At 34.8% G+C, this 27,157-nt stretch overlaps 1 protein-coding gene across 1 annotated transcript; it reads left to right on the top strand.

The window, feature by feature from the left end:
* Nucleotides 1–1,517: 1,517 nt before the first annotated feature.
* Nucleotides 1,518–14,919, top strand: LOC131074182 (protein NRT1/ PTR FAMILY 8.2-like). Its single transcript, XM_059210127.1, has 8 exons — nt 1,518–1,805; nt 2,328–2,852; nt 10,848–11,078; nt 11,170–11,287; nt 12,204–12,421; nt 12,803–13,353; nt 13,782–14,175; nt 14,452–14,919. The coding sequence occupies exons 1-8, from the start codon at nt 1,518–1,520 to the stop codon at nt 14,917–14,919; spliced, it is 2,793 nt and encodes a 930-aa protein (XP_059066110.1).
* The last annotated feature ends 12,238 nt before the right edge of the window (nt 14,920–27,157 follow it).

Here is a 27,157-nt window from a genome sequence, read left to right on the forward strand (position 1 = left end):
ATTTTTTGAGGAACTATTCCGCCTACCTACATATGTTACTGAAAGAACCTTGGCCCTTGAAATATTCAAGCAGCTGATGGAAGTTGAAAAGGCTATAGGGTCAGGGAAGCATGATACATCAATAACTGAAGACCACAAGGCTAATGGCCCCATCATTATTGAATAAAAGAGTATCACGGAGGTCTTGAACTCCAAGCCGGTGCAACTCCGCTTGGTGGTAATTGATGATGTATGGAATTATTACTTAGATGGGTGCCTATCCAGCAAATATAGAACAAATTCTATTAAGCATGAGCAATGAAGCTCATGGGAAGGTCGCACCAATCCTCTAGTGAATGACCCAAGCCTCTACATTGATCCTAGTGATTTAACCGTAGTTGAGTGCTCCCCATGGTTGCTTTTTTACACTCCCACACAAAGGCATAACTTGGCTAAGCCTATTCCCCAGAATATGCTGCAGACTATGAAAGACGATTTTTGGCCTAGAAAGAAGAGAGCATTTTTGGATCTACTATCAAGAAAATCAACAACCCAGGGCTAACGTGAACAACGCTCTCTTGGAAAGGTATTTTGAGGATGAATGGCAAAAGAATAATGATGAGGAGGAAGATGTGAGTGATGAATCCCCACATGACGACTGATCTCCCAAGGAGGCTCAACAACAAGAAGTAGGAATTATAAGTGTAGAAGAGCAAGGTGTTGAAGATGACATTTTGGTTCCTTTCGCCAGCCCAACTCAGAAACCGCACTCCCAATCTTCAAAAAGACCAGCTGATAAGAAGATCTTTGACCCCCCATCCAAAAAGAAACAATACATAGGTTTTGCAAAGAAGGGTTCATCTTATCGAGTTCTTGCAGTTCCTTCAACCTCGTAGCAAGCAGTGACTTCTATGGTTCAGGTATGCACTACTCCTTCCCTCCTCTCTACTCTGCCTTTAGTTTCCTCAGCACCCCAAGTTGCACCTATGTCTTCGCAAGTCCCTACTACTCTTACATTAGTACCCTCTAGGCCACTAGTTGAGCCTCAAGTTGCATTGTTACATGCCGCTTCCTCATTCCTTGCCCCTAATGTCATTTTCTCTGCAAGGTTCTTCCAGCAAACTTCCATTGCAAACCCTATTGCGCATATGCTTGGTTTCAAAGAGTCCACTCCTCCCCCCAATGTCAGTTCGGCATCTGTCGATCCATCTTTTTTAGGAGCGTCTCCCTTTGTACCATTGTTCTCCCCGACCACGCTTGCCCAACCTATTCAGACAATGTTTGGTGGCTCCATTTCCTCTTTTCCTTATGCTATTCCTCCTAGTTTAGTGTTTGCAGGTGAAGCAATTTCCACCTTGGATACTTATTATCAGCAAGTCTCCTACTCTAAGACTGCACATCTTAACAGAACTAACAGGAGGAAAGAGAAGGATGGACAAAAGCCAACCCGGACACATGTGTAGACACATTTCAGTGAGGAGAATCAAAGTCTCTTCTTTGCAACCGTGTTTCCAAAGGTCAACAAGTCGAAGGCCCAAATGAAGCCAAATGATTACTCCCTATATGTTGTCGGGGTTGATCTCATGAACGCCATTGCGATGGATAAGGTTGAAATGATGGAAGAAAATTCGAAGGCCATGCATTCTAATTTCATCAAGAAGAGCTGCTCCCTGGACAAGATGCAAGAAGAGCTCATTTGCCTCAGAGAATCCTTGGACCGTCAGAGGAAACAGGACAAAGATAGAAGTACTGAAATAAACTGTTTGCAAAGCTTGTTAGCTCAAGAAAATTCTGAAAAGGAAAAGTTGCAATCCACCCTTTACAATGTGGGCTTTCAATTGAAGGGTTAAGAGGCAATAAGGAATGTAGCAGTGAAGGAATTGCAAGAGAAGGAACAAGAAGTGAAACATCTGAAAGCATCTTCTAGAGATGCTATCTAGATTCAAGCTCAGCTGTGGGAAGAGGTTTGCCTAAAAGAAGAATACGCTCAATATTTGAGCAATGCGTAGGTCACTCTTTCTGAGGAAAGAGAAGTTTGAAACAACCATGCGCGAAATGAAAGGTAGCTTGAAGCAAACTGAGAAGGAACTCCAGAATGAAAAGGGTATTACAACAAGAGAAAGATCGCATAGTGCGGCTTCAGGAAGATTTTAAGGATAAAGGCACAAAGATCCTCACTTTAGAGCATCAAGCCACTCGTGAACAAGATAAAAATCAAGATCTACAAAATGAGATAAGAGCGAAGGATGATGAAATCGCACGCTTATCTCAACTTCCCCCCCCCTTTGGAAGTTACTCAAGATCTCTCCCTGGTTGTGGAATAATTGTATGTTTCTCATTGGGAGAAGATTAAGCGGTATTTCCCTTCCTTGCAGCCCGTGTCGAGGTTCCTAGGTGAAGCACAGTCTCTTTGTGTTGGAGCAGGCATTCTCATTGACAAAGTTGCGCTCTTAATTGGTTCTAAGCTCCCCATATCCAAGAGTTTGATTCAGTGGCCATATGTTGCTTCTGATGAAGATTTGATAACAGAGGGAGTTGCAGATCACAAGAAATTGATCAAGAGGGCCAATCTTTCCATCAATCATGACAAGGCAACCATGCAAGCATCAATAACGCTTAATTCTTTGAGGATTTTGGTTCCAGATATCAAGCGGTGTATGGAGAGATTTGTGAACCTTGACCTATCTTTGCCTTTTCCTACAAACGACTCTATTTTGGGCATTGAGAAAGTTGTGAGCCAAATCGAGCACCTGCAACAAGATCAAACTTTCCTACAGTGCCTCAGTAGCCCTATTTCAGTGGATGAATTCGAGCAAATTTTACACCCCCTAGCTCAACTCTATGCACTTCTGAAGATGGTCCATGAAGAACTGGCAATCTTGCCATTTGATGAAGTTATCTATTTGGACTAGAGGTGCCAAATCGTGGAAGCTCAGGTGTTTCCTTCTGAAGAGGATTGGATTCTGTTGCAGCAGGTCTTTGATCTACTTTTCCCAATTCAATCTTAAAGTTTGGTCTCCGAACCAGCAATTTTGGGTCCTAACATTCCACAGGCAGAATTCCCCATTTAGTCGCCATAAATGTTAATATTATTTCGAAGTTGTTCGCAAGCGACATTTTGGTTAAGTGTTTTGCATCTTTCTTTTCTTTTCGGCTCACTCTCCCGTTCATGTGCACGTGCCACGTGGTGTCACCACGCTGCTCTAAGCAGCTCGCCTTTCTCCCCTTGCATTGAGAAAGCGTAGAGCTGCCGTGTGGTGCAGGATTTTTTTTTGACATAAGTGTTTTCAACCCCACCTTTCTCTTTGTGCTAGAAGTGACACATGGTGCCTCCGCGCTTCATGTCCTGGTCCCCATTTTGCGCTCAACTTTGTGGTTCCTCCGAGTTGACACATGTCCCTTCGATGATTCATGAACCAAAATGTTGTTGGTGCGTGATTTTCTTGTTTTGGCAAGTGCAGAGGTCGCCATGATGCAGTTTGCATAATGACATTGAAAGACCTTTTTACATTTTTGATTGCATGTGTCTCTATGGATTCCACACAAGGATTTTCCTGATAGGTAGCGGTTGCTGAGATTTTTCTTGTGCTTTCCTATTGTTGGTTGAGGGCCGAGGGCTATTTATTGGCCTCCCCTGTATTGTTTTAGGGGTTCAAAGTTTAAGAAAGGATTATTAGACTTTGGCTTTGTAAATCAGGCCTTTATGTTAATTATGTTTTGTGGATGATAAACATATCAGACTGTGCCTATGGCCTTTATGGTTATTTTGTTTGAAGCTTAATAGATTAACTTCTGTGCTATTTTCTGATTTAGTAAATTCTATGATATATGTTGTGATACTTTGTGGATTAAACTATGTTGTTAAACTTGTTATCTGTTAGATGAATGGTGTACATCATATTATGTTGAATGAGCCTTGTTTGATTATCTTCTCAAATTGTGTTGGGCATGTAGATTGTTGAATGGGCCTTAAAACTATAATTACTTGGGTTTTATGTGCTGCAAATGTTGTAAAAATATTCTGGCGCATTGCCTAATTAGTGTAGCCTTTAAGTTTTCTTTCTCCCTTTTCTACCCCCCATTGTATGAAGAGACGACTTCTCAAACTCGGAGGTGTTATTCAGTGAACTTCGCGCAAATGTCCCCAATCACTGGATTTCCCATAAGGCTATTAGAGTTTAATGAAAAATTAGTAGTCAACAAAAATAATTGTAGAGAGATGTTAAAATGAGGGGGAGGGAGTTGTATTCATACACAACTTACACCATTTTGGGTTAATTTTTTTTAAGAAGGCCGACATCGGGGAGCATTTACTAATATACAATTTCTCAACCATTAAGGATTCAAATTTAGGCCCATATTGACTAGACCATGGAGCTGGGCACAATAGACCATGAGGAATAGGGATCTGGGTTCCAGATTCCTAGCTTTTTGAGCCATAATCTAATTTGAAAGGAGCTTAGAATTTTTCTAGGGTTCTATATTTCTCTATCGATTGAGCACAATCAGTCATGAATTGGGGGAATGAGGAAAAACCACCAAAGTGAGCCCAAAATGAGTGTGAAATTGTATAGGGATATAATTTACATTATTAAAAAAAGTTTTCATGAAGACTTTGTTAGTATATTATACTATTTTATTTACTGAATAATACAATGAGTGTGGATGTTTTTGAAGGTTGGGTTTTTCCCTTTTGATGGTTTTTTCAAGGTATATCATTTGTTGTTTTGTGGTATATAATTGATCTTTGCATATGATTATTTTGTAAGCTTGTATACGTACTTTTCTCTCATGGTGTTATTTAGAAAATGTTCTTATCAACTTGTATTATTTTCCTAACATAGTGCTCTCCTATCTATCGAGTGCTATGTATCAACAACTTCTCCATGCTCCATCTCAAGGTTGGGGGTGAGGCATGTGACATATAGATGCAGATTTTCCTCGCCTTACGACCTTCCCATATTTTGTGGGTTAGAATTTGTTAAATTGATTTCTTAGTTCATTTAATTTTTCAAAGCATAATTTTCTCCTTTTTGATATTTCTAATATAATTGAACTTTGTTAGTTTTTTCCTACGACCCATTCTTCTATTTAATAAGAAAATTGTAAGTATCAATTTTATGAATGTTTTCCTAAGATAGGAAGAATCTTTCTTTGGATTGTTTTAATGTGTAGCTAGTTATTCATTATTTTATAATCCTTGCTAGATTATACCCAATGCCAAGTGAACTATGGGTATGAAATTTCATTATGAACTTTGTTGGAATTAAATCTACATATATGTGATTGGACAAGGTATTTAAGATTAATTATTGTTCCCTAATTTAAATTGTAAAGTCTATTTGTGTTTCCAAGGGAAGGACCAATGGTACTATTACTTCAATGAGTATTCCATCAATGATTGTGCTTTGATAATTATAGTTTTTTTGTTGATAAGCTCAATTTTCTTAATTTGTTGCATTCCTGTTTGATAATTTAGAACATCTTTGTTCAATTTTTGGACCATTCTTTACATGCTATCTATGTCCAATTTTTATGTAGAAGGATATTTTTTTGCATCACTTTGATTTTAGTTTTAAGGGCTTTGATAGGTTTTTGATTGCTCAAGTATAATGGAACACTTTCTTGATTGATAATGATGTCATGGAAATGGGGACAAGGCAACAACAAAGTTCAATGTTAATAAGTTAGTTTCAACCATAAAAACAAAACAAAGAACTAAAAACCATTCCAAACATATCAAAAGAGATTTCAAAAAGCATGAAAGAAGTTTAACAAAATAAAAGAAAGGAGAAGTGCCTCCCTAAGATGCTTCCATGATGCCTTTTGATGCTTTTCCCTTGGTTCTTCCCTCTCCAAGTCCCAAATGAGTGTAGCTCTCAGCTTTTAGCACTAGCCATGGATGCCATATGGAGATTCAAGATGGTTGAATATGATAAACAAATGCTATGCAAGTGTAGATAGTGATGCTATGAAAAAGCTCTATGCTAATACCAGTATAACAACAATACTCTAATGCTTCCCCTTTGCTTGAGGAGAAGGGTTCTATTTATAGAAGAAATGGGGAAATGAAGGGTTAAGATTGAGTAATCTTAACAAGGGTTAGTATTGAAAGATATTCAATCCATGTGAGACTTTCAATCCAATCCCATGTTGACAAGTGTCACCATGAGGAGGCTTGAGAGGAGAGATAAGGAGCATTAAATGCTTGAGGGGACATGATGGTTACCCTAGTCAAAGAAATAAATGCTTTGAAGAGACACATGGGTTACATGAGGGTTAAGTTAGGGGTCAAAGTCCTTAACCATGGGTGCAAGTGGAATTAACCATTAATGGTCATGTAAGAGCTATAAGTGGTTTGGAAGACTTTAGAGGTTAATTTGTTGAACACACAAAGCATTAATTGCTTTTCAAAGACTTTGGAGTCTTTGAGAAGTGACTTCAATTTGCTTAGGAATGTGACAATATTTAGGGGATGGATTAGGTTAATTAGGAAGGGTTTAGAAGAATCTAGAAGGGGTTTAGGCATGCAAGTGGATTTTGTAAGAAAATGCAAGTGAGAGGAATTTTGGTATTTTCAATTAAAATAAAATCATTTATTTCAATTAAATGGTGTAATTTGCATTTGGGTAAATATTCAAATAAATATTAATTTATTTAAATGAAAAAAAGGAAGATAAAGCATTAAATGCTTGAAGACTTTAAGGGAAACCATTAAAGGTTTGAGAAGACTCTAGAAGGAAGCTATTAAATTTGAAGGCTTTAAGGGAAACCATTAAAGGTTTGAGAAGACTCTAGAAGGAAGCCATTAAGTTTGAAGACTTTAAGGGAAACCATTAAAGGTTTGAAGTGGGTGAGGATAAATAGGATTTTAAATAAATAATTTATTTAAAATAGTTGTGCAACTTGCATTTGTAGGAAAATGCAAGTGGGTGGAGGATAAAGGTGATTTAAATAAATGATTTATTTAAAATAGTTGTGCAACTTGCATTTGTAGGAAAATACAAGTGGGTGGAGGATAAAGGTGATTTAAATAAATTATTTATTTATTTAAATGTGAGAGATGAGATTTTGAGGGAATTTAAATAAATATTAATTTATTTAAATGTGAGAGAAGATTGAATTAAATAAATATGATTTATTTATTTAATTAATGGTCCGAATTTGGTTAAGTGAATTAAATCAAATAAATTGAATAATTTATTTAATTAATAGGAGAAGAGGGTTAAGATGAATTAATTAAATATATTAATTTAGTTAATTATTGATTGATGGATAAATAATCAAATAAATACTAAATATTCATTTTAATTAAGTGGACAGATTTATGTGACTACAGATAATATTTAGAAAATTGCTAGTACATGTCTATAAATACACAAATCTAGGAAATCCATTCACTATTACGAATAAAATCTAATGGGTAAATGATCATTTTTTTTTCAAACAATCGACTTGAGAAGCTAAGGGGAATTTCTTGAATTGAAAAACCATAATTCTAATTAGAGGATAAAATTAATCATGTGATTTTGTTAAAGATACAAGAATAAATTTTATGAGGTCTTACCTAAAAAATTAAAGACTAAAATAAAATTGATAAAGACCATTTAATGTACAAAATTCAATACTCTACTTAAAACAAGATAATTGGCTTCCATTTTTTAATTATCCTAACTTTTAATTACATAATAACTTGATATGCTCTTATGTTCATCATGGGTAGAGAGTGAATGTAGACAATAGCATAAGTAAAGTTTCTTCTTTAGAAGAGGACCACTCTAATGCAAAATCTATGAGGACGCTGATGGGGATTGAGTTTCTCCCCTCTTATGATGTGTTCAACTTGAGGATTAGGTGTCCTTAGTTGCTATGCCTTATTATTTTTGGTTTGCCTTTTCCCCATTGTTGTGGGTGTTTGGTATTGGTTTTGGGGGAGGTGTTGTGGATGGGGCTAGAGTGAAATTTGTAGTTGTGCAAGGGGAGGAGATGGGTGGGTGGGGTTGAGAGCTTGGGTTTTTTTCTTGTGGTGGGGTTTTCAAAGTTTAATAAATTAGATATGAAGTGTGATAGAGATAGAGGAGGAGGTTTTGGGTTTCAGGAGAAGTTTATTATTTCAAGGAAGTTGTTGTAGATGATGAATCTATCCTCATGAGTGGAGGCTCTTGGTTTACTAGCATTGACACTATCATGGTGGTTGATGTTGAGGAATCAATTGACTATGCATTGATTGCTATTGACACTACCTCTACTTTAAGTTTTTTGGTTTGGACAACAGTGTTCATGGAGACCATTATGTGGGTTGTTTGGAGAAATGTGATATGGAGGCCTCTGTCATTTTTTTTATAATGGTTTTCCTTTTTGGATGTAGTTTGTGTGAAAGAATTTTCCCTTTGCAAGTCTGTGAGTGCTTTGAAGGATTTTTTTAGGGTTTCCTCTCTAGAAGAGGACTTCTTTGATGAAAAATATGAGGATGATGATGGGGATGGATTTTATCCCCTCTTATGATTTGTTCAGCTTGAGGATCAAGCATCCTTGGTTGTTGTGCACTATTATTTTTGGTTTGGCCCTTCCTATTTATTGTGGGTGTTTGGTATTGGCTTTTGGGGAGGTGATACAAATGGCTCTATAGAAAAATCTATGGTTGTGCGAGGGGAGGAGATGGGTAACTGGGGTCGAGAGCTTGGATTTTTGCTTCTTGTGGTGGGGTTTACAAAGTTTAATAAATCAAAGATGAAGTGCAACAAATGTAGAGACATCTAGGTTTTGAGTTTCAAAAGAAGTTGATTCCATTGAGGAAGTTGTTGCAGAGGATGAAAAACTATTCTCTTGTGTGGAGGAGGCTCTTGGATTATCAACATAGAGGATGTCATGGTGGTTGACATTGAGAAACTAGTTAACTATCCATTGGTTGTTATTGGTATTGCCTCTACTTTAAGGGTTTTTTGTTTGGATGTTCATGGAGACCATTTTGTGGTTTGCTTTGAGAAATGTGATATGGAGGGCTTTGTCATTGTTTCTGTAGTGGTTTCCTAGATCTTTGGATGTAGTCTGTGTGGAAGAATTCCCTTTGCATGGTTGTGAGTACTTCAAAAACTATTTTTGTGGGGCTTTTCCTCTCCTATTTGTGTCATACATTTGAGATGTTTTGGAAGCCCTAGTTTATTTTATGTCCCAATTTTCGGTGGTTTCTGGTTATGTTTTTCCAAAAGGATGGCTTTGCCTTGATGGGTATGTTGTTCGTTGTTCCTTTGCTCACTATACCCATTTCCTGGTTTTGTTTCTTTTGGTGTTGATGGCTTGGGGTTGTTTTCCCCCTTGTTGTGTTTACAAGAAGCAAATTGGCTATGAGGGGTTTTTTTGGGGTTCTCCTCAAGTTCGATCTCATTGGCCCTAATTTTTTAAGGGTTGTCTTTGTGGATTTTTGGTGCTTTTGGTTGGGAGTTTCTTCTGTTGATATGGAGGAGAGAATTTGTTCTTGCTAATGTTGAGAGGGCACTATTCTATAAAAAATATTGATTTTCAAATGAGGGCCTATGTTGCTATTACCATGTCCTCTCTTCATGCTTCTCCTGTAGAGGTGGATAGTTACTCTATAAAGGTGGAGAGTTACTCTATAGAGGTGGATACTTTTCATGTGGAAGGGGTTGAGGTTTTGTTTCCTTTTTAGTTGGCTGACTCTCTATCTTATCCTATTGAGGTGGTTACTTCTCCTATTGAGGTGGAGATTGTTTGTGCAAGTGAGGCTTGGTGTTGTTGCCATTTCTCCTGATGTTGGCTACAAGGGGGTTGTTGCTACCCTTATTCCAAACTTCTTTCTTACCTCTCCTATTGAGATGGATACAAAGGAAGGAGCTTATTGTTGTATCATGTTGAGGTTATGATAGCCTTTTCCAAACCCATTGTTATTTTTATTCTGAGTTGAGTTGTTATGTGGCTTTCATCCTTTGGCCTTGTTCTTGTAGCAGTTAGTTTATAATGTTTTGATTCTTCTAATCTATTGTCTGCCTTTGTTCTATCTATTGACAACATTGTGTATGTAGGTTATTGACAACATTGTGTATGTAGGTTTTGGATCTCGACGAAATCCATTTGTACAAGGTTTCAGGTCCCTTCAAAATATATTCTACCTCTAATAAAAAAAATTGACATGCTCTTATAACCACTTTTTTACAATATATTTTAAACTTTATTCAATTAATATAAATTACTTTTTTTTTCATTAAAATAAATAAACATAAAGCAAAATAAAAATAAAAAATACTTTTCTCCTCTATAATATCTCAAGACAATACACAATATGTCAAAACACTTATTATTTATTATTAATTAATAATTTGACATATTTTTACAACCACTTTTTTAATGATATATATTGTTTTAAAATAGACAATATGTTAATAGATACAACACACAAGATATTAAAACACTTTTTATGTTGCTAATGGAGGGCAACAGAAGCCTAACACTTATTTATTTACATGATATATAAATTCAATACTTAAAAATAAGTAAAACAAAGACTTTTAAATTCATATGATAATAGATACAACATACAACATACAAGATGTCAAAACACTTAAATATGTTATTAAAAATGTAGGATATAAGTAGTTAAAACTTAAGCGATGGGACACACACATATTTATTTTGTTGGCAATGTAAACACACTGAAATCAAACAGTTTGTTCAAAAATCTATCCGCTAGTGAATGGACACTATAGGCATCTGACAACATACTCTGCAATATAAGTATACGCTAAACATACTTTTCTGTTTGCCTTCTCTGCGCAATCCATTTGAATGGGTCCAAAACACTTACTGAAATATACGTCTGAAAACTATGGCTGCATCATGAGTTTTGTCCATAGCCTTTGCCGGCTGAAACTCCTCTATTTGTGGAAACAGGACAACGCATATGCTACAAGAATGTTTGTTGTTCTTTCAGTCCAGGATTCTATGTTATGAGAGTAGAGCCTTTAAAGTTTAAGCAACCCCCATGCTGCAAGTTTACAACCAAGGTTACCCAATTATTGCAGCAGGCAATGGAGACGATGGAAAATCTCTCTTTTGACTCTAAAAACGATCTTTTATCTAGTCAGGTATGAAATAAGCAAATACAAGAATGCAAGTTTCATGGAATTGTGCTGATCATGTATCATGTATGATGAATCTTTTTGTAATTAGTTTCAGGGAATGGAGAGAGAGGAAAAAGAATCTGTTCATGCTCCAAATATGTCATATGACTTTCATGGGAAAGTGGCTGACATGAAGAGAACAGGGAGATGGAAAGCGTCACTTTTCCTTCTAGGTAAGTATACTTGGATGTTTTGTACTTCCACTGGGGGGCCATACAATCAGTTACCCTTCTTTATTTCCTCTTGTCTCGTCTCTTTATGGTGTGAGGCTGCATTAAAAAACAATTGCTTTACATACTGTCATACTTATGCTTTGATTTATGCAAGTTGTAGGATCTTTTTTGTCAACTATTTGACTTCACCAGTAGAATCATATAACAATTAATTTTTCTTTTGGTAAATACCACCTCGAAAGTTGTAGTCAGTGTTGTTTGAGAATGTGGAGTTCAATGGTTATCTGATTAATCCTTTTCTTCTGGTTTCTTCATTTACTTGCTATTTCTTCATATTCGAAAAGTTAATCATTTGTATAAATGATGAGTGTAGACTATGTATTATGTTGCAATAGTGAATAAAGATATTGTCCTGCTTTACTTGTGGACGTAGTCTTTAATGATGAACCACGTAATTTGTTCTGATTAAATCAATTGAGATGGGGCCTGAACACATATATCAAATTGAATGACAGATCAAGAGTGAATTCAACCGCGTAATTTGTTATGTTGTGTCTATCTTATGATGGTCTCTATTTCTGTTTTGCTGTTTTATGTTATTTATATGTTCAATCTATTTTGCCATTTCGTATAATTTATATTTTCTCTGTTATTTAAATTGATCTTGTGAATTAACCATCATTTAAATTGATCTTGTGAATTAACCGTCATTCTGAATATAAATTTTACCTACACCTCTAGAACACCTTAGAACACCTTCAGATTTTGTTGTATCCGTAAATCTACATGTGATATTAGAACTTCAACCCACATTCAATTCTTCCGAATCACGTTAGAAGGGAGTGTATGTGGGACTAACCGCCACATGTCTGAGAATTATGCCTTTGATGTTAAAATTTGTGTAATATTTTTGCAGTGAACAAGGTGGCGGAGAGGCTAGCATACTATTCTATTACTGCCAACATGTTCTCCTACTTGGTATATGAGATGCATGACAGCATACCCCATGCTGCTAATTTTGTTACAAACTGGATAGGTGCTTCCTTTGTCCTTACGTTTCTTGGAGCCTTCGTTGCTGATGCATACTGGGGACATTACAAAACCATTTTTGCTTTCTCTTGTATCTATGCTGTGGTAAGAATAATTTCCACCAATTGAAAATTGAAATCACTGATATTTTTTAGTTAGTTTTCAAGTAAATACCATACATTATTGAATAAGAACAATTTGTTTTATTTTATTTGTCGTGAATGACAGAATAGATGTATCTGGCCCAAACAGAAAATCTACATGTGGTATTGAGTTTGGAAAGGAATAGCTAAATATCAAGCTAACATAAGCTCATTAGGTTGTTTTAATAAATTGTATACTGCCATGTTTATGAGATTTTTTGGTGTATTTCTGGACCCACTTCAATCCAACTTAGTACTCGTTTGTATTTTTCACAAGCAACAAGAAGAACATGTTATGAGGATGGGAGATCTGTAATGTAAATTTGAATCCTAAATTTTACAGGGGACGATTCTTCTGCTGTTAAATGCATCCATAAGCTTTTTCAGGCCACCCGAATGCACTGCCAAATGTGAGCCGGCCTCCAAAGCTCAGATTGCTGTCTTGTACTTTGCTCTGTACAGCATTGCAATCGGCACAGGGGGAATCAAACCTTGTGTCTCCTCCTTTGGAGCAAATCAGTTTGATGAAACCGATGACAAAGAAAGAAGAGGAAGATATTCCTTCTTCAACTGGTTTTACTTTAGCATTAACACTGGTCAACTGCTGGGCATAACAGTGATGGTGTATGTTCAGAACAGGTATGGATGGATGTGGGGATTTGGTATTCCTACAGGAGCCACATTGGTTTCTATACTTGCTTTTGTGTGTGGAACTCCTTATTACAGATTCAGGAATCCTACTGGAAGTCCCTTCACAAGATTTGCTCAGGTGTTGGTTGCTTCTGCAAGGAAGGGGAATATGAAGGTCGATGAGAACACTACTTTGTATGAAGTGAAGGGCACTGCATCTGCTATTCCAGGAATTCGGAAGCTCGCTCATACTCCTGAGTACAGGTACATTCTCTGCAGTTATGTTGTTTAAATAGAATATATTCTAATGATCTTTGTTTTTATGTTAAATCTAACATATATTTAGATACAAATTAGTATATATATCTTAAATACATTTAAATATATAAACTTTTCAAATTGATTTCTTTTGATCTTTTAGATAGATATATTTAAGATATATATGTTAGTTAAATATTAATATATTGATATGTAAATGATTGATAAAAAATAAAAATAAATTTAACATATTATTACATTCCACTCCATGTTGTCATTGTAGAATACCTCTTCATTAGCAAATTTAAGATACAAATAAATTTTTGTTGACATACTCACGACATTACATTTGATACCTCACTATAAATGCCTCTCAACATTAAATATATCTCTATTGGCTAGTAGGTTTATTGATTGTAATTGACATGGTGCAGGTTTCTTGACAAAGCAGCAATACTTACAGATTATGACTACATAGAACTGGAAAAGAGTTGTTGGAGTCTGTGTACTGTTACACAAGTTGAAGAATTGAAGGCACTACTGCGAGTCTTGCCAGTGTGGGTATCCACCATTGCATTGACAATCTCCTTCGCACAACTCTCTACTTATTTTGTTGCCCAAGGAAAGACACTAAGGCGAGAACTCTCCTCCAATTTCAGCATCCCACCGCCTTCATTAGCAACTTTTTCCACCCTCAGTGCAATTTTAATTATCCCTTTCTATGACTGGATCTTGGTTCCCACACTCAGGAAATTCACCAGAATTGAACGTGGGATTACGTCCTTGCAAAGAATTGGCACTGGCCTTTTCATTTCGATCATAGCTATGGTATAAATCTAATTTAATTTATTTTTTGGATGGCTTAAATCATACATATTAAGCTTTGATTTCTAGACTTAAAAATGTTAAATATTCAGAATTGACTAACAACATTCTCTAAGCTTAATATATTGCTTAATATGTATGGTTTAAGACTAACTGTTTTTTTTTAACCAATAAAATTTGAATTGATTCTTAAATTTAAAGGAAAACACTTTTCTATCTTTTTTGTGAGTTTATATTTTCAGAAAAATCACTGTGACAAATTGAATTGTTACCATACAGACTTGTGCAGCAGTCATAGAAAAAAGGAGGCTGGAAAAGGCAGAAGATATCAGAGCCCTGGATTTGCACGAAGGCACCCTGCCCATGTCTGTTATGTGGCTTGTGCCACAGTTTTTTCTGATGGGAACTGCTGAAGTCTATACTTATGTAGGGCAAATGGAGTTTTTCTTTGACGAAGCTACAGATGGGACAAGGAGTTTGAGCAGCTCACTTTTTCTAAGCGCATTTGGTATTGGAAGTTGGCTGAGCACCATGATTGTAAATATTATTGAGAATCGTACAGGTGGAAAGGAAAATGGTTGGCTCAGAAATGATTTAAATAGGAGCCGTCTGGATTTATTTTACTGGCTCTTGGCAGGAATAAATATGGTTAATTTTTTCATATTTCTGGTGGCTGCTAAATATCAAAGTTACTCTCGTTTTACCTCTAATGCAGGGGCAGATGAAGTGAACAGTTTTCCTGTGTAAAATTAAAATAAAAAATAAAAAATCATATCAGTATTCAAATTCATGAAGCTTCCATAGTTTATAATGATCAATATGTTTATATGTTTATTTTTAGATTAAATCATGTAGATTTTTTGTTGTCAATGTTTCAAATCAAATACTATGGTCTATCATCAGACAGAAAGAAAGAGAATAGCAATAAAAGAAAATTGAAAGGATGTTAGTAGATCAAATAGAATAAATAGAAAGAAAGAGAATGAATTGTTATTAATTCCCAGCTGCAGAATTATAACAATCGTGCTATCTTTGTCATGTAATTGGTCTATACAGTTTCCAAATAATATATACACATACACATATACATGCATATACATGCATATACATGCATATGCATATGCATATACATATATATGTGTATATACAATATATGTAATGTTTACTCGGTGAAAATGATAGTTTTCTAATAAATAATATTTTAAAATTTATTTAGAAAGGGTCTTAATTCTTTTTACAAAGTGAGAAAGATAAGCCTGAGAAGTCAAACCAACAAGGATGAATAACGAGGGATAAGCACTTAAAGGGACTGTCAAATGTCAGCGAGTTACGAGCTACAAAAACCTGAGACCGAGGAGAGCATGCCACTCTCCTCAAGAGCTATTAAGATCGATTCATGGAATGTTATGGGCATCAATGGTCCTAACAAAAGATGCTTGATGAAGTGTCAACTTGATGAGTTCTAATAAGAAGCATCACTTAGAATCTATAGGAGAAATTAAGTGATATTATTGGATTAAATAAGTTCTACATGAATTCATGTACCTAATGTATGTTTTTCTCAAGTAAGTGTTGTTTACAAAGTTTTAAAATGGAGCAATCAATATTAGGAAGAAGAAAGCATATGAATAGTAACCCAATTTAAACTCCAATAAAGTGCAAAATCATTGAGGAGGGTAAATGATTCCTTAATTTTTTGAATCATCAAGATGCTAGAAAATTATCTTGCCAAAATAATATCCTCCAAACTTCTAGAAGTAATAAAACAATGAGCAATTGATATACTCAATTTTATAATTATAAATGCATCAAATGATGTTAGGAAATTTATTGGTACCTCCCAAGATCAAGAAAGGATTTTTATTAAACTATTTACGAGAATGGTTGGAGTAGTATAGAGTTCAAAAATACTAAGGAGAGAACATAAGAGGTTATGAAAATAATCAAGAAGTGGTTAGAGGATAACAATAATAAGCTCTAGTTCAAAGTAGTAGAACAATTAGAAGGAAAAAGAAAGAAAGAATAGGAGAAATACAATTTCAAGAACAAGAAAAAGAAGATACATTTGGGTTATGTCTCAAGGTTTTGAACACTAAAGAAGAAAATGAGACTTACTAGCTTGGGAGGAAAACAAAACGAAAGATCAAATTTGTGAGCTCAATAAAACCTTAGCCAAAATAAAGTTTCTCCCAAGATCTAGAAAACTCACCTATCCCTAGTCCTCCTTATACTAAACTTGAGAAAACTCATGTATGTCTTTTCTCTTCTCCCACTTTAGAAGAATATTTTCTATCACCTTTATGTTATCCTATGACCCCTCCTACTGTTTTGCCACTACATTCTCCTCCACACTTATCCCCTTCTAAGTCTCCTCCTCTACCGAGTTCTCTAATTGGTAATATTTCTCCAGTAATATTGCTTGTACACTCACTCCATCCCCAAATAGGTTTCCTAATCCATCTCCTATCAAGAGAATTCTACATCTCTCTCCTAAGAGGACAACTAATCTTCGTCCATAGGCACCTCCTCATGGATAAAAGGATAAAGGACAATAGGGTGAATTGACCTCACAAGATAATCCCATATGGTTTGATTAGATCAATAAAAAGAGGAAGAGAGTAACTAAGTCTACAAAATATTATTTCTCACACTTTGTTTCAATATTCATCAATCCTCCTCCTCCAAAAAGAGTTAGAGTGAGATCTAGAACTATAGTTAATATAGATTATGCGAGATTGGTTTTAATAAGAACCAGTTTAACGAAAAAAGAAAAGAAAGAAGTACAATATTGAATTACCTTGTAACAAAAATATCAATAGAAGAATAACTAATTAATGAAGTGAAGCAAGTATAAAAGTCTTTCATTGATTTTATTTTACAAAAGATAGATAATTTATTGGTAAGAAAGGAAGAATTTAAAGATAAAGTTTCTTATATTACTTCTTATATCTAATATTTAATGCACTATATTGCTTCTTCAATTGCTATCATAAATCCATAATTTGTTGAAGCAATGGAGAATCACATCTATGCTGGAGAAGAATTGGGTAATATTGTAAGAGCCACCAAAGCATAGAAGATTAAGTCAATGAGAAGTTTTCAAAGGAGTAGATTCCATGAAAATGTTGGAGGAATGGTTAGATACAAATTTGGGGATCATAGAAAATAGTTAGTCCTAAATTGTAGAGATAACCAAAGTTAAATTATAGATATAAATATACAGGGGCATTTTAGATGGAAGAGAGCTCTAGTTGCATAGGAAGTGGAAGTGGGGATACATGTATAGGATAAAGATTCTTAAAGGTTGTATCCAAGGGATGGAATGTTAGCTTTATGACGATAAAAATGCTATTCATTTTGTACAAATTTTGAAGGATTGATTTGAGAGGGTGGTGAAAAGGAATCTCTTATGGAGTCAAGTTTAAATATAGTATCAATTATTTGAATCATGAGAATAAGGACTTATTACAAATATTTTCAAATAACAATAAGAAAGGTCAACGTATGCTATTACAAATATTTGTCAAAGTTCATAAAATATAATCTTTTTAGATGGTTCAAACCTTGAATTTGTTTGGATAGTTTTTCTTAATTTCAACTTATTTATAGGAGAGCCATAAATCTCAAAAGGATGCAAAGGATGACAAGTGTGGTTAGACAACATACATGGTATGCATTTGTATGTCAATTTTTTTCCTAATGTAATACATAATTAGAAGTCAGTAGTGAAAGTGAGGTGAATTTTAAACTTATTTTGTAGTTTATCTTATATGGTTTTTGGGAGAGAAAATATTTCATATTGTCATAACTATTAAACCTACAAATATGTAATTACAACTATTTTGAAAGGGTTGAAAACTAATTCTCATATCAATAAAACTCATATTTGAATTGCTTCATTCTTGATCTACTTACTACTCTTTTGATGTTTTAGTCTCTAAACATGGTATCTCATACTTTTTATAATTAATTCATGTTTATTAGACGAATTTGAAATGCGCTTCACATCACTAGTGTCTTGTTGATGGTGAAATGCATTGTGAAATCAATTTGAGTACTTTCATGTAGTTTGAAACCAAATACTTTTCATGCACTTTTAGTTATGGAAATTGTTTCTTTAGCTTTTGCTAGGAATTGGGTAATTAAAGTTGTGACTTCTAAGATTATTTTTTCCTTTGAAGATTGCATCATCTTGCATTTTAACTATGTATCTTAGATCAATCCAAGAGATGTTTTACATTGAATTTATCTATTCATTGAATGGTGTACAAAGTTTGAGAGGAACAAACCTAGACTTTATAATTTTTCTCTACCCACCCTTCTTTTTATAATTTTTAATGTGTTGCAAATTTTGATTCTACTTCTTGATTCTAGTTTTGGTGTTACTAAAGGTATCAAACATTTACAAAAAGAACAAAAATTTATGATGATTTGTGGGTCATTAATACACATCAAAATACAAAGACACACCAAACTTTTGCTTGTATTAATCATGAATGAAGAAGGTTTATTTATACATGATGTTTGAATTATTGAGTTAACTTCTAACAACAACTATCAATTTAAATAATAATACAATATTTATTATCTTACATTCTCCCCAAGTGAACATTGTAAAAAATAAGAAGAAATTGTTCATCAAACATTTTCTCCTCCATGATGAACATTGGTTGGAGAACATTGAGTAAAATCCAAAGTGTCTAAAATCAATCACAAGCAAGGGGTTTTATAAATATCAATAATTTGTGATGTTTTCGGACAATAAATAATTTTAACTAAGCCTTGTTGATCAACCAACTCATGAATGTAGTGGTGTTAGATGTCAATGTTCTTGGTGTTGCCATGGATCATGAGATTTTAATGCATCTAAATAACACTCTAATTATCACAATACAATATTGTGGGACCATCCTCAAGGTGCTGTAAATTTAGTAATACCGTCCTCAATCAAATATCTTGACAAGTAACAAAAGGGGTATATTTGTATTCAACATCTATATAAGACAAGATATAGTGGGTTGCTTCTTAGGTTTCCAATAAATTAATACAAAACCAAAGACTAAATGTATAACCAGAAGTAGACTTTCAATCATCCATAGAGCCTGCCCAATCAGAATCAATATGTCGAAACCAATTTAATTTCCTTGAAATTCTAAAAATCAATACCATAAAATTCATTTTTCCTCAAATATACATGAGAATCCTTTTAGCAGAACCCCAATGTGTTTCCTTATGTTTGGACATGAACCTAGAGGCCAAGTTCACTGCATATGTAATATTTGGTCTACTAGTGATCAAATAAAGAAAACATCCAATTAATTGACTATATAGAGTGGGAATTACAAAAGGAGAATCATCATAGGTAGAAAACTTAAAAACAACCTCCATAAGTGTGGCCACAAGACTACAATCTTGAATATGGAACCTTTCAAGAAGATCTAAAACATACTTCCGTGAAGACAAAAATATAATCGAATTTGAAGTAGCATATATAACACTCAACTACTCATTTTTATTAATCATCAAATACACATATAAATAGTTACAAATTATAATCTTAACTGGATCCTTTAAATTTGCTAATTGTTTTGACAACAATTATAGTTAGTTGGTAGCTAACTGGTATTTTTTTACAACAAAATGAACTTAACTCAACGTATTAGACATATAAACACTATTTGATGACACATACACAACACTTCATTATGAATTTATTTTGATATGGATCATTTATTCCAACAATCCCTCTTAATGCTACAACACTAAATTGTCTAACAACAAAATAATATGAAATACATCATACAATATTTGGTCTCAAAAATAGTTCTCAGTATTGGGAAATATACAATTTCAAAACCAAATTTTGTGAAGATCAATATCTATCCAATAAAATAATGAGATACAAGGATTGGAAAACTACAATATGAAAAAATGAAACTTTTATGCAAATCTGAAAATTAAGTTGCCTTAATATGTAAAAATCGTGCTTAGATCCTTCTTCTTAGTGATGCCAAAAAAGAAACCTTTATATCATTCTTATTAACATAATCTTACGTGAAATTATAACATAAATAAATAAATAATACCATCACCATAAGACAGTAGCAAATAGACACAAATTAACAACATAAGAGTATCAAATAACATAGGATTTATGTGGAGAAACCCTTGTGGGAAAAACTCCACCAAGAAGAGAGATCAAGTATACATCATCAACAATAAATGTGATTACAATATATTCACTTCCATTATTTTCTTTTCCTACAATATAGTAGCACTTATATACCTGCGAACAACCTCCCTAGGCTTGACATCTGTCTGTGTTCCTGTAGAGTAACTAGATACATTCAATTGTTCCTTGTTAATTCTACATCAAAAGAGTTATATTTATAGAATGACAAGATCTCCAAAACCACCAAACAAATCATCCAAAAAGGTCCTTCATTCCAAAAGTCCCCAACCATTTTATTTCCTCCATGGAAGTCAAAAGGACATTTGTTTTGGCTCCAATATTTTTCCTCCAACTTGGGCACCCAATCTTGTAGGATAAGCATTACAGTAAATGTAATGAATGGTAGGATTCCAAGAGACACTTGTTGCCTCTTCTAATATCCCTCTTGGAAAATCCCAAAGGTCACTCATTTGTCCCCTTCCCATGTCATTAATCATCCCATTATAAGCGTCCACATGTGGGAAAAATAATATTAAATAATTTTATTCACAACCCACCTTTACTATTTCTAGTGAAACCCATCACCCTTATGAATGTATCACAAACGATAATGAGAATACACATTACAAAATATTTTTCCAATACACCCTTAGTTCCTTAAGATACTTTCCAAGGATGTTGGAACCTTGCAATATGAAATAGGATTTACAAGCTAGATGGCACCTTGATCCTAACACCCAAACTAGTACTTGAATTCTTCAAGTTGCTCCCCAATTGCAGGTATAGTCACCTAGTTATCATCTATGTTCCCAACATCATTTTACACCATTTGTGGATGAAGTGTCTTATCACCCTTGTAAAGGTATAATATTGAATTTCCATATTTTTGATCTCCCTTAAACTATTGGACACCAATCTCACATCTATGTCTCATAGCCCTAATGAGGTATAGTTTCTTCGATCCACTAATACCTTAGACTATTGAGCATCTAATTATTCTCTACCACATCCTTCCTTGACTTCAAAGTTTCAGACTCTTCAAAATAGGATAAATTCTTAATCTTCATGTTGGAATCAAGGAACACTGAGAGGGGGGGGGGGTGAATTAGAGTTCTACCGGTAAATAAATTTTCAAACTTATTCTGAGACCACCAGATGCAAATGCAAGAAAGCAAAATACACAAACACAAGATAATCAACCACAAAAATCATAACACTAGGATTTTTATGTTGAAACCCGGAAAGGGAAAAACCACGGTGGGATTGGAACCCACAATATTCATATACTATGATCAGTACATAAATATTACAAAAGGGGAATGCACATGTATTCAGACACACTGCCTAGAACCAAAGGTTCAATTACAATATGGAAGTATCATTAACTTACATATCATTTACAATGATAAATACAATGATTGAACTCCAAAAATAGCATCAAACAATGCCTAGATGAGTTTCGGTTAAGTGCAAAAAGTCTGATTGTAACACCTCTGCGACTCTACCATGTTTTTCTTCTCAATCAGCTATCAAATCAAGAATATGGATGTGAAACTGTGCCAAGTAGGTTTCTCGATCACTACTTACTCATCTCATACCATAAAAATATATTCTACATCAGTCATATATATCCATAATCACAAAATAAAACATTGATCAAGTCGGTCATCCATAATATGCAATGTGACCTGTAACTGGGTGTCGGCTTAGACCGGACCTCTAAAAAATATGTGGATCAACCAAATGATGTCTAAATGATTTCTACATGTCGACCGTATTTGTTAGACAACTCAGATAACCAAAGGACAACTGAGAGGGGGGGTGAATCAGTTGTCACCGGATTATAGAACTTTATGCATTCAAAACCTTATTACCGGAACACATAAACTCAATACCGAAACGCATAAACCATATACCAAAATGATAGATATAGCAATTAAACATAAACATAAATCACATAATAGTTACCATCCATCCATAACACATGACACCAAGATTTGTACGTGGAAAACCTAGTAGAGGGAAAAACAACGGTGGGAAGCCTACCCACAGTTAGATAATACTTCTGCAGTAAGTATGTGATTACAATATGAGGGGCCTGCACATGCAGGAAGGCCAACATCCTAAAGCACACTTCTCATCACAAAAGGAGCCTCACTAACTACAAAATAAATCCAGACTACAATCTAGAATGAGGATTGAACTGCAAGTATAACATCTCCTATGTCTGAGTACAGTTTCGGTTAAGCTCAATAATAGAGGTCTTAAACCTCTATTACCAACCCAATTCGATCACCTATGATCGAAAAAACCTTCTGCATATGTTTACAACATTATTCGCACACAGATCATCCTATAACCTTGACCTATTACCATCCCCATGATATACAAAGAGATATTACATCATATTTATACCAACCCGGGACCTAAACAATTAGGTCAGACACCTAAAAGATAATACGATAAGTTCATAACATAAACCCACAATCCAATGATCAACCAAGTTAACTTAGGCCAAAAACAATGTAAACCAATCATTAAATACTGTTGGTAACACATCAGGAACATCCTCTTACACGTTACATAAATTGGTCCATAACCTAGATAACACCGGACCCAAAATAGGTCGCCATAAACCAAATCCAACACCATCGATCAACAAGAACATGGACAAGATAACCAACAACATCTCAGAAGCCATCTAGAAGCCGCATCAACACCACTTATCACGTGCATCAAAAGATCTTCAACAAAGCTCTGTCGGTAAAACCCTTACTGGTGACCAAAAGGCTTACTAGAACAAATGATAGCTCCTGAGTCATCAAATCCCAAACCAACTGATCATGATACATATTCGAATAGCATGAATGATAGATCTAAATCAATTCCACAAACCAAAGCATACTGGATCATACCAGATCAATATCATAAACCAGCCACTCTACCAAAACCAATCGGAAACCGGTAAATGACCAAAACAACCGGTGTTTCCATCAATGAAATAACATCAATGAAACACATAATCAATTCCTCCAAATTGCCAACAATCTTCCCCTTTGGCATTGATTGCAACACTAGATGTGAAAAACATCTAAGTGCCAAGAAATGCCAAACAAGTCTCCCCCAATGGAAGACAACCAACAATCTCCCACAAAATGATATAGCAATGAAGCTCTCAACCAAACTCCCCTAATGAATATATCTTTGTTAAGCTCTGATCTCTCCCCCTTTGAATGATATTCTATTAAGCTCTATTTTTCACATATATCTCTCCCCCTTTGACATCAATGCCAAAAATCTAACATAAACATCAAAGAAAAAACATAAATCCTCTGAATTTTACATTTGACTACTCCCCCTGAGTAGTAGCACCACCACATCAATCTGGAATGAGTGATAGCTCTGTAAATGCATACCGACCTGATGCCAATCAGCATCACTCAAGTCTCTACCGGAGGCACATAAACCTCCAATCCGTCTCTGAAGTACTCAAATGATTCTTTAGGCAAAGGTCTAGTGAAGATGTTTGGAATCTGTTCTTTAGTGTTCACATAAACCAGTCTAACTTCATTTGCTTCCACCTTCTCCTTCAAAAAGTTATACTTGATAGATATGTGCTTTGTCTTAGAATGAAATACCAGATTCTTTGATATATTAATAGAAGCAAAGTTATCATAGTAAATAACTACCGGCTCATTACAATCCACCTTTATATCCTTCAACATTTGCTTCATCCATAGAACTTGTGTACAGTTAGTAGCAGTAGCAAAATACTGAGATTCAACAGTAGATAAAGATATACATGATTGCTTCTTGTTGATCCATGAAACAAGTATCTTTCCAAGAAAGAAAGATCCACCAGATGTGCTCTTCCGGTCATCAACATCTCCAACCCAATCTACATCTATATATGCACATAATGTAAAGTCATCATTTTTAGGATACCACAAACCATATTCAGTTGTTCCCTGCAAATACCTAAAAATCCTTTTCACCGCACTCTCATGATTTTCTCTAGGATCACTCTGATATTTTGATACAATACAAACTGCATTCATTATATCTGGTCTAGTCTGAGTCAGATATAACAAACCACCAATCATAGACTTGTACCTTGTAGGATTTACTGGTGTAGATGCATCTTTCTTTGTCAATTTCTCACTTTTAACCATCAGAGTACTAACCGGTTCACAATTTTCCAACCCAAATTTCTTCAACAACTCTCTAGCATACTTAGTTTGACAGATGAAAATATCTTTGTCAGTTTGAGTAATCTGCAAACTTAAGAAAATTTTCATCTTCCCAATCATAGACATCTCAAACTCATTCTTCACATTGCTAGAGAATTCCATACACAACTTATCTTCACCTCCAAAAATGATATCATCAACAAAGACCTCAATAATCAATATGTCATCATCAGTGATCTTGTAATATAAATTACTGTCAACATTACTTTTAGTGAGAATCCATTAGGTTTCTCAATATAAACTTCCTCTTCAAGATCTCCATTCATAAATTCACACTTAACATCCATTTGATAAACCTTGTAGTTCTTATGTGTAGCATAAGCAGGAAATAATCTCACAGCTTCAATCCTAGCTACTGATGCAAAGGTTTCACCATAATAAATTCCTTCCTTCTAAGAATATCCTTTACAAACCAATCTAGTTGTATTCCTCACAACTTGTCCATCCTCATTCAATTTATTCCTAAAAACCCATTTAGTTCCAATAACATTCTTATTTTTAGGCCAGGGAACTAAAGACCATGTGTTATTCTTTTCTATCTGATCTAATTCTTCTTCCATAGCTTTCATCCAGTATTCATCTTTACAAGCTTCAATTACTGATGTTGGTTCAACTTGAGAAATCAAACATGCCTCATCAGCTGCCAACCTTCTTCTTGTCATCACTCCTTTGCTTTTGTCTCCAATGATCCAATCTTATGAATGATTCAACCGTACATACCTAGGAGTCTTTTGATTTTCTATTCCTCTGTCCTGATCTTCAGTCACTATAGGAGTTTTCTGATACTGCTGAAGTAACTGGTTCAACATTTTGTTCCGATGTAGGTGAGCTACCGGTTCAGTTATGATCATTTCCACTACCAGTTCTCTCTCATAAGTTCCGATTTCGCTTCTGTTCTGCTCATCCACTTTGACATTTGTGCTCTCCACCATTCTCTACAGTATTTTGTTATAACATCTATATGCTTTTCTTTCATTAGAATAACCAAGAAATATTCCTTCAACACATCTAGGATCAAACTTTCTAGTGGAATCATCTCTTTTGATATAGCATTTACTACCAAAGATTCTGAAATACTTAACTGTCAGTGTATGACCAAACCATAATTCATAAGGTATCTTACTGGTATCTCCTTTGATATGAACTTTGTTGAATGTGTATACCGACCTGCTTACATCTTCTCTCCGGTAGACATGAGGCAGATTAGCTTCCATCATCATAGTTCTAGTTGTATCCAAGATAGTTATGTTCTTCCTTTCCACAACTCCATTCTGCTGAGGTGTCCGAGGTGCAGACAACTGTCTCCTTATCCCATTCTTCTCACAATAGTTGTTAAATTCACTAGATGTGAATTCTCCACCCTGATATGAACTTAAGCATTTAAACTTTAATCTTGTCTCTGTCTCAACTTTAGCTTTAAATATTTTAAACTTTTCAAATTCTTCAGACTTCTCCCTTAGAAAAGTAACCCACATCATTCTTGAATAGTCATCAATGATTAGCATGAAATATCTATCACCCTGAAAACTTTTGATTCTAGCAGGACCACACAAGTAGTATAAATAAGATGAAGAACATCATTAGATTTGTCTTGCATACTCTTAAAATAAGTTCGGACTTGCTTTCCCATTTCACATTCCTTACATACTAGATTATAGGGCTTTACAATCTTAGGTATATCTCTAACTGCCTTAGTAGAATTGATCTTCACAATGCAATCAAAATTCACATGACACAACCTCTTATGCCATATCCAACTCTCATCAATTTGTGCAATCAAACATGTGTTCTCAGCAGAGTTCAAATGAAATATATTACCTTTAGTCTGTGTACCGATTGCAATCTCCAATCCAGATCTATTGATAATCTTGTATTTTCCATCCTTGAACTGTAACTGAAATCCCTTATCCACCAACTGTCCTACACTCAAAATATTATGCCTTAAACCTTTAACATAATAAACATTATCTTTGTCATCCTTACCATCCAATGATATTTTTCCTCTTCCCTTGATCATGCATGCTTTGTCATCTCCAAATCTAACTAGACCACCATCAAATTCTTGCATAGATAAGAACTTCCTTTTATCTCTAGTCATATGATATGAACATCCACTGTCAATTACCCATTCATCCTTGTCTTCAATTTTAGCAGCAAGGGCCTTCTCTTCAGGTACTGGATCATCTTCCTTGATAGCCAAAAATACCCATTCCTTTCCATTTCTGAATCCACTAGCTGAATCTTGTGTCGGTTTATCATCAGGATCAGTCACACCTTCCTTATCCACATAGTAACATGATTTGTCTTTGTTTCTCTTGTACTTATGCTTGTTCTGATAATCATGGTTAGGCCTAAAAGATCTTCTAGCTCTTTCTTCAAATCTTGAATTCCTTTTAGGACATCTAGATGCAAAATGACCTATCTTATTACATGCAAAGCATTTAAAAGGTGATTTTCCTTCATACTTACTTCCCATCGGTCCTTTAGGTACTCTTCTAGCAAATAAGGCTTCAAGTTGCTCAAACTTTTCATTTTCTTTGTTCATATCCTCTAGTTCCTTCTC

Source organism: Cryptomeria japonica, chromosome 8 (genome assembly GCF_030272615.1).
Source record: "Cryptomeria japonica chromosome 8, Sugi_1.0, whole genome shotgun sequence".
NCBI lineage: Eukaryota > Viridiplantae > Streptophyta > Pinopsida > Cupressales > Cupressaceae > Cryptomeria > Cryptomeria japonica.